Genomic DNA, 9,096 nt, shown 5'->3' with positions numbered 1-9,096 from the left:
ACAGGCAGAGTAGAAGACACCACCAGACGTGCAACATGTGAGTCCACCGGAGGTGGTGTTTCCCAATTTTTACTTAACTCTGCAGCGAGGGGATAACGAGCTAGTATCTTTTTAGATGGAGAATTTCTTTCCTGGAGACTCCCAGGATTCCTGATGTATGTCAACTAAATGGTCAGAATGTGGCAAAACTAACTTAGTAACCTTCTGATGTTTGAACTTATCAGGTTTCTTAGACGTATCTGGAGGTTCAGTTTCATCATCAATCTGAAGAATCAGTTTGATAGCCTCCAAGAGGTCAGGAACATCCACCTGTGTTGTAGATTCCCCATCAGAAGCATCTGCATCAGTGTCTGATGGGTCAGTATATATGCCATCTTCATCGGATGAAGTATCCGAAACATGCGTGGATTGTGAGGAAGAAATGTCCCGCTTAGATGACCCTTTGGTCCTAGGTGGGCGAGGGTCAGGCTTTTGTTTAGCCAAAGACTGATTTAACTGCTGTAACTGAGTCGACAGAGAATCCACCCATGGTGGATTTACAACAGGGACAATATGTGATTGTACAGGCACAGGAGGTCCCACAGGGGGCACAAGTCTCATTACTAGTGTAGTCAGTAAATTAGAAAAAGCAGCCCAAGGTGGGTACTGGTGTGCCACCGATGCTGCAGGCTGACCGAGGGGTACAGAACCCCCAATACCTGGACCCTCTGCTGGAATATTTTCCTCAGATAAATCCACGGCGTCAGCACTGCATGACACAGGGTCAGCCATGGATCTCCCGCGTTGTGGCGCAGACATTATTGGAGAATGTAGTGCTGTGGAGAGGCCGAATGGCAGTGCCTGAAACTGATAGTGACTGTTTAACAGTGCAAATCTGAGATAAGCCTGGTGTGGCAGCCAAATCGGAATGTGGAGGTACGCATCCTTGATAACCAGGGATACCAGGAACTCTCCCTCCTCTAGACCTGAAATCACTGCTCTGAGACTCCATTTTGAATTTGAACACCATCAGGTAAGGGTTCAACGATATAAAGTTCAAAATTGGTCTGACCGAACCATCCGGTTTCGGTACCACGAAAAAGGTTTGAATAATAACCCTTGTTTTGCATATGAGGTGGAACTGGGACAATGATCTGTGACTTTTCCAATTTTAGGATGGCTTCCCGTAGCCCTGTCTTTCAGCAAAGCTGGCAAGCCTGATTTGAAGAATCGGTGAGGTGGGAGTTTTTGAAACTCCAGTCTGTACCCCTGGGACACAATATCCTGTACCTAGGGATCCAGGCCGGACGACACCCAGACGTGTCTGAAACGTCTGAGTCTCGCACCCACCAGCACGTCCTCCAGGCTGTGCGGTGCACTGTCATGCTGAGGATTTTGAGGAACCAGAAGCAGGTTTCTGGTCCTGGGAGCCTGCGGGTGCAGGCTTTTTGGATTTTGCACGACCACCTCTAAAGAAAGTGGTAGGAGGCTTGGACTTTTTTGCCTTAGCGGTCCGAAAGGACTGTGACACAGCTGAAGAAAATGGTTTCTACTTAGAAGGTGTGCAAACTAGAAAGGGTGGATGCAGTATCAGATGTGCGCAGTAAAATCGAAGAAAGCTGCCCAGACACATTGTTCAATGGGGGGAAGAAAACACCAATTCCCAATGATACAAGAGGGTGCAAGATGACGAACTGAGTGTCACTGGCGCTTAATCGATAGGACGTTGGTTTGAATTAAAACAAAAATAATTGTGTGACAAACACCACAGCTCCCCAGGAGTGAAACTTAATCACTGGATGGTGGGTGCAACAATATAATGGCAATGTATAAAAGATGGCAAACAATAGCAATGTAAAATAAAAAAAAATACAGATTTATTTAAAAACATGAATGATAAAATACATGACTGATGAAAGTGCAGAGTGAACTGAAGAATTCCAAAAGTGGCTAGTGCTTGATTGTAACAGAAAAGAAGCTCTCACCCTCTCCCTGTATTGCAGTGGGCTAGCTTATAAATAAGCTGGTGTGGTCCTAGGCTGAAATAGCCAAGCACCACCGCAAACAGTTTTTCAGCATGTATTCACCTTCAGTCCTCATGTATCAGTCATCAGTCCAAGACAACGCGTTTCGGTTCCCAAGAACCTTTCTCAAGAATTGGATGAGGCTTGGTGTCCTGAGCCATCTTTTATACCTGGTTAAATGATCTATTCAATTGAATAATCAATCATGACGTCACTTCCGGTCTCCGAAAACGGAAGTGACCTAGATGCGTTCCGATCTCCCTACTTATTTATTCCCCATATCCATCCCATGAGGTTCACATGATCCATACATTCATTGGGTGGTTCACTCCCTCACTCGTATTTGGAAGTGTTTGTTAGATCCATCTCCATCGAGCACCGTGACTTCCGCTATCGCTAGCCGGAAGTCACGTGTGCTATGTCACTTAACTTCCTGTGGTATGAGCTTGTGCGTTCCAAACCCCTCCGGAAGTGACGGGTGTGCGGTGCAGATACTCCAAACGTTCTCGTGAGATCTTGTAGATTCATTACAGAACGCTGTTTTTTCTTCCGCCATCTTACTTCAGGGATCCAGTGCTTTCATACAATTGGTTGGGAGCAGCCGGGAACACCCACTCCTAACCTCTCTTCGTGGTACTTGGTATTCCCAGCTAGTCCATCCCTATTACCAGAGTGGGGTCCCTTACTTACTCCGTGGGATCAATATTCAAATATGTGTAGGATGAGTGACATAAAAGAGATAAAAAGGAAATAATTAAAATCATATCTGGATATATAGGATAATATAGAAGCATGATAATACATACAAAATGGAAGAAATGTCTAAACAACTCATAACAAAGGCAGCGTAACACAAGGGGGACACACATATTTGCACATGAGAAATATAATTAATTTAAAAACCATTTTAATTCAAAATCGGCATTATGTCCTTTTGGTTTCAAGGTGTCCAAATTAAAGATCCACTTCATTTCACACTGTGCAAGTCGTTTCTCCAGATTTTTGTTTTTCCAATTTGGTTTAACTTGTTGTAGTCCCAGAAATCTTTTTAGGTGTCCTTCACATTTATTATGTATGAGTCTGAAGTGGTCTGACAGGGGGTGACTCTCTAGTCCCTTTCTTATATTATATATATGCTCTGCAGCCCTTGTTTTCAAAGGGCGCGATGTTTTCCCTATATAGATCAATCCACATTGGCATTCTAATAGATACACAATGTTCCGGGAATGACAGGTGATGAAGTCGTTGATTTTATATTTAGAGCCATTCACTTCAAATTCAGTAATTTTACGTGGTATATCCTTTTTGCTTGTGGTGCGGCACATAAGACATGCCCCGCACCGGTGAAAGCCCTTATTACAACTTCTCACTCCCATATTTTCTGTTAGGCTACTCTGTACCAAATGGTCCTTAAGAGATTTGGCTTTCTTATAGATGAACACCGGTTTGTTGGGTAGATGTTCTCCAAGAACTGGGTCATCTTTTAATATACGCCAGTTTTCCCTGAAGATATGTTCAATCTTCTTATGGTAACCACCATATCTGGTGATAAAGGCCCATTGATATGGATTATCTCCCTGTTTTGCTTTTTCTTTTAAGAGGTCCTTCCTTTCTATTTTCTGGACCTTCTCTTTTGCTTTTTCCAGGAGTGTTTCGGAAAGGATATGACGAAACACTCAGGGAGATAATCCATATCAGCGCTTACTGAGGTAGATATAACACAACTACCTAGCGCTTAGTCTGTATAGTACCTTAATAGACTGCACAGTATTTACACAGCCTAAACCCCCCCCCCCCTACAACCCCCTGCTACCACACAGGATAGCTGGAGTTGCTTGGAGGGACAGCTCTCCCTGTCAACATCTCTGTATATGATCTGCAGCCAGGAAAATGGCGCTGACTTAACTGTTCAAAAAATAATTAAACTAAAGAAGCTCTAGGAGCTCCCATAGCTGTGACCGGCTCCTCCGGGCACATTTTCTAAACCGAGTCTGGTAGGAGAGGCATAGAGGGAGGAGCCAGCCCACACTCTCAAAGTCTTAAGGTGCCAGTGGCTACCAGTGGACCTGTCTATACCCCATGGTACTAATGTGGACCCCAGCATCCTCTAGGACGTAAGAGAAAAGCTCTTTTCAGGGCTGCCTACGCAGCCCTCCCTATTAGCTGCCTGCGCTGCAGGCACCAACTTACAAACTGAGCTCCAGTGCCTGGAGGTGGGGATATAGAGGAGGCGGTGCAGTGCATCTTCGGAACAGTCAAAGCTTTAGCCTGTTGGTGCCTCGGATCAAGATCCAACTCTACACCCCAGATGTTATTCCCCGTGGAATACCAGTGTACCCCGCTGCAAAAATGAAGATTTTTTTTTTAGAAAACTGATGTCTACCTTTGCCATGTCGACCTAAAGACCATATTGTACTAAAACATGTCGACCAATACTGGTTGCCCTAATGACTGTCGACCTAAGTGTGGCCGACCTAAAGATCGGTTACTCGCTCACACACAGGCAGCAGCAGCCGCTCGGTTGATTCTATATCGGAGTGGGAGAAGGGACCTTCTGACGTACCTAGGAGAGGAGACACGTCACCAGGGGAGTAGCTACGGCCGAACAGGGTACCCGAAAAGTACCCTCGCAGGCTCGCTTCGCTCGCCACGCTTCGGGCTCGGTGGCTCGCTCCGCTTTGCTCGCCACCTAATTACTAAAGGTAATACTTGGGTGGCTTGGATAGTAGAGGAACTGTCCCGCTGACCTAGCTCCTCCCCCTTGTGTTGTGGCTCCTCCCCCTTACGGAAAAGGTCCCTTAGGCCACTTGGATCTAGCATCAACCGCAGTCGCTCAGGAACGGTTGATGCTAGACCCAAGTGGCCTAAGGGAACTTTTCCGTAAGGGGGAGGAGCCACGACACAAGGGGGAGGGGCTAGGCCAGCGGACAGTTGCTCTCCTATCCACGCCACCAACTATTACCTTTAGTAATTAGGTGGCGAGCGAAGCAGAGCGAGCCACCGAGCCCGAAGAGTGGCGAGCGGTTTTTTTGGGTACCCTGTTCGGTCGTAGCTCCTCCCCTGGTGACGCGTCTCCACCCCCAGGTACGTCAGAAGGTCCCTTCTCCCACTCCGATATAGATTCAACCGCTCAGGAACTGCTCCAAGAGCTGTGTCTTGACGTCACGCGCGGCCATGTGTTGGTTGCCAGAGTTTGCATTTGAGCTGTCCGTGTGAGTGGCTGGCAAAGTCTGAACTGTCGCTGTGAGTCTCACTCAGACGGCTCAGCCAGTCTCTGCCAGCCACTCTAGAGATGGCTACTGACTCACTGTCTCAACACAGGAAGTGTGAATGATTCGAGTCACTCGCTGCCACTCACACAGACAGCTCAAACACAAACTCTGCCTGCCAACCAACACATGGCCGCGCGTGACGTCATGACGCGACTGCTGCAGGAGCAGGTCTCTGGCGAAGGGTTCGGCTGGTATCCCCATGGGTTCCGCAAACAACAAATAAGGGCGGCATCAAATGACACTGACAGTGCCCAGTCAGATAACCGATGCGGAAGAGGCTTCCGCCCTCACCTCCCTGCCCTCCTATACATGAGCACACTGACAGCAGCCGGCTGAGGGATAGGAGCAGAGCTGTGCGGACAGGAAAACAGTTAGTGTTGATTGAAAGCTCTCAGCCAATCAGCGGCGTGTCCGGGGGTGCGGCGGAGCCCTGATTGGTCGGACTGGGCGGGGCCTGTCACTGGCAGCAGGGTGCTGGGAGTCTGGTAGAAGCAGTGAGAAAGTGAGTGGCCGCCCGAGGCTCGGTGCCCCCGGCCAGGCCGCCCTATGGAGCTCGAGAATATCGTGGCCAACACCGTGCTGCTGAAAGCCAGGGAAGGTGTGTATGTGTGTGCCCGGGGCTGGGAGCCCGCCCAGTAAAACTTGAATATGCCTAGCAATGTATGGACGTAAGTTGTGGGCTAGTCTGAGCTTATTTACAGGCATGGCAATTGCATGTACTCCTATACTGTATATATCTGTGTGTGTGTGTGTGTGTGTGTGTGTGTGTGTGTGTGTGCAGATTGTGCTGAGGCGTGGTGCAAGAGCTGCTGTAAGGCACAGTGAGCATTAGCCTCATACCCATAACCATGTATAAATGTGACATGATGGGGAAAGAACAGTTATCTTCACGTCATGTAATGAAATACTGTGTGTTTGGGATTATTATGGTGATCATTGTGTAGAGTTTGCCTATTCCTGCTGTAGCTTGGGTCGGGGAAATATCATTAGGGAGGTAATCAGAATAATATACAGGACTCTTGTGGCTAAGTGGCTCTTAGCTTAACATCAATCATATCAATAACTCATCCTCCTCTAGTTCAGATGATATAACAGTCTGATGCAGTATTCATTTACTATATATACAGTAACAGAAGCCAAAGTACAACTTGTATATTACAGTCTACATTTCATCACATATTTCTGCATGGATGGATGAATGAATGTAAACTTCATCATTGAAGATGTTTTGAAAAGGAGAAACAAGGTGTTGGATGTTTGCAAAGTCTGAAATAATTTTCATGTATTTGCATGTTAATAGGATTTTCATAGAAGATGTGTAAGCACTAGACAAACATGCTCAGAGATTTGCCTGAACACATGACATTTGCCTGCAGAAGGGGAATTGACCCAACTCTGGTTTATGTACAGGTGGTGGGGGTAACCGGAAGGGAAAGAGCAAAAAATGGCGACAGATGTTACAGTTTCCACATATCAGTGAGTGTGAGGAGTTGCGGCGTACACTAGGTGAGTTCTTCATGCCGTCTCCTGTTAATTCTGCCTGAGTTCTGAGTACTAGAGGTTTGGATTGTTTTATTATAGCAATATGAGTGTCAAGAAATAATTTTCCACGGTTGCACTGTTGACTAAGATTATTGCTTAGCTTCCTCTTGCCACTTCCTCTCCAGCTACATGTGTGGCGTGGTAGTGCGCTTTCATCTGCATATGAGAGCAACAAGTCTGTTGTAGGTGATTTTCACCACATTTATTCTTTCGCTTTTGGAGAACACAGGATAAATAATTTATTAATGTGCATAACACCAGATTATTATATTACCCTTCTTCCTATATGACCAGAGCGCTTTCAGAATCCCAGCCCAGATGTGTATGTCAGTGTGTCCCGTGGCAGTGTATGTAAGCTCATATTGGCTGCTGTTTCACATTGCAAATGTCACTCTTCACTCTAGACATCGTAACTGCCCTTTTTGTGCTTCCCACACTTACTACAATCAGTTACAGTACTTGCTAGTTGCCTTGTGTCTAAGGGGTTTATTCATGAAGAAAAGAGTGGAGAAAAGGTCCAGTAGAGAAGCAACCAATCCGCTTTGAAGGAAGCCTTTATCAAGTACTGTACATTCTATAAAATGTAAGGGAGATGCTGATTGGGCAACTTCTCCACTGGTCTGTTTCTCCACTCTTTTCACTGCTTCATGAATAGACCCCAATGTCGGTTTTAATTCAGTGAATGTGTGAAGCCATAACATTTCTTTTACAATACAGTTTGTCTTATCTGTCTTTTAGAACACGACTATCACAGTCTTTGTGACCGTCAACCAATTGGACGGCTCCTATTTCGTCAGTTTTGTGAGACTCGTCCGGAGCTGATGCGCTGCGTCCACTTTCTAGATGCTGTGGTATGACTGAAGAGTGTCCATTGTATAGACAGCTGTAAATTGCGCGCTGCAGGCATCTTATCACATTCCTTATTGTTTGTAGGTAGAGTATGAAGTGTCGCCAGATGAGAAGCGTAAAGAGTGCGGGCAGATGCTGATTGAGAAGTATCTCACAAGCATGGTAAGAAATCTGGTTGCTGGACATATTTCCGTGTATAGCAGGGGTGGGGAACCTTTGGCCCTCCAGCTGTTGTTAAACTACACATACCAGCATGCCTTGCTACAGTTTTGCTATTTGGCCATGCTAAAACTGTTGCAGGGCATGCTGGGATGTGTAGTTCAACAGCAGCTGGAGGGCCGAAGGTTCCCCATCCCTGGTGTATAGTAACAGTCTCAGCAGAATCAGAATTGCCAGGGACCCTAAGCTGTATATTGTGTAATGATAGCCTGTCCTTACTACTTCCGCTGGAAGCATTGCATAATACCATAATGTCATTCTGGTAAGTCTGCATTAATGCTTTTACAGTTCATTAGCTAAACTTTTAAGTGTACATTATTTATTGCTAGAAAAAAAATAATTATACTTGAGTATGTGATGGAAAAGTACAACACTGCTATTGTTGAAAGTAGGAAGGACAATCCCGGGATCAGGATCGGCAGGATCCCAAGATTTTGTACTAAAAATGTGGGGATTTGAATCTCCGGATTGGTGCCTTCAGTCCTGGTATTTTGGGGATTAAGGTGCACAAGCGCACATCCATTTTCAGCCGGACAGCGGCAGCACTGAGTATTAGTACTCAGCTTAGATGCTGCCCCTGGGCCTTGTATGGTATGGCTGGGGCGGTACGCACCAAGTGCAGGTTTCCTACCATACCAGAACGGGCTTCTCGTGCTGCCACAGGACACCGGCTGTCTACAAAGGCACACAGCTGCACCATCTTTACACAGGATGGGGGGCAGTACAGTACTCTCTTATCACATGGTAATGGGCTCTCTGGACTGCCGCAGTCTGCCATCTCCAGTATTACAGCCAAGTCCGTTCCTAATTATTAAAGTGTCGTCACTCGTACCTCATTACAGCAGCTATTATCCCATCAAGTAAAGGACAGATATTAAGGAGACCTCTCTAGAGCTCATTCATCAACTCAATCCTGAGATTGAGATTATTTCAATCCCGGATTGAAAAAATGAGGTGGGATTGGCTTCCCTAGCTGAAAGGAGAACATATGAAATGACTTCTACGTATCTTAATAGTATGTCCAGTCAGCAGATATAGCAGTGTTGGCGCGTCTTTAAAACACTATGAAAATATGTAGTTTATCTACTCTAAGGGCACGTGAGCAACTTCACGTTATGGGCACATAGCGCAGTTATGGGAGCCCGTGTCTGCCGCACGTCCATAGTGAGAAACACATCCTGAGAAGCTGTGTAGCTTGTGTGCATCTCTAT

General features: G+C 46.2%; 1 protein-coding gene across 2 annotated transcripts in view; it reads left to right on the top strand.

The window, feature by feature from the left end:
- The first annotated feature begins 5,463 nt into the window (after positions 1-5,463).
- Positions 5,464-9,096, top strand: part of GRK6 (G protein-coupled receptor kinase 6) — a 94,447-nt gene continuing 90,814 nt past the window's right edge. Inside the window, exons 1-4 of one of the 2 annotated variants that reach the window (XM_063927983.1) lie at positions 5,464-5,873; positions 6,686-6,781; positions 7,556-7,668; positions 7,751-7,828. In XM_063927983.1, the coding sequence (XP_063784053.1) occupies positions 5,822-5,873; positions 6,686-6,781; positions 7,556-7,668; positions 7,751-7,828 (339 nt within the window). In that variant the 5' untranslated portion in view covers positions 5,464-5,821. Of the gene's footprint in view, positions 5,874-5,921; positions 5,944-6,685; positions 6,782-7,555; positions 7,669-7,750; positions 7,829-9,096 lie in introns of those variants that run through there. The other variant, XM_063927984.1, reaches the window with a different exon arrangement.

This window comes from Pseudophryne corroboree, chromosome 6, assembly GCF_028390025.1.
Source record: "Pseudophryne corroboree isolate aPseCor3 chromosome 6, aPseCor3.hap2, whole genome shotgun sequence".
Classification (NCBI taxonomy): domain Eukaryota; kingdom Metazoa; phylum Chordata; class Amphibia; order Anura; family Myobatrachidae; genus Pseudophryne; species Pseudophryne corroboree.
Note: the sequence above shows the minus strand (reverse complement) of the source record. Positions and strands in the feature narration are given on the sequence as shown.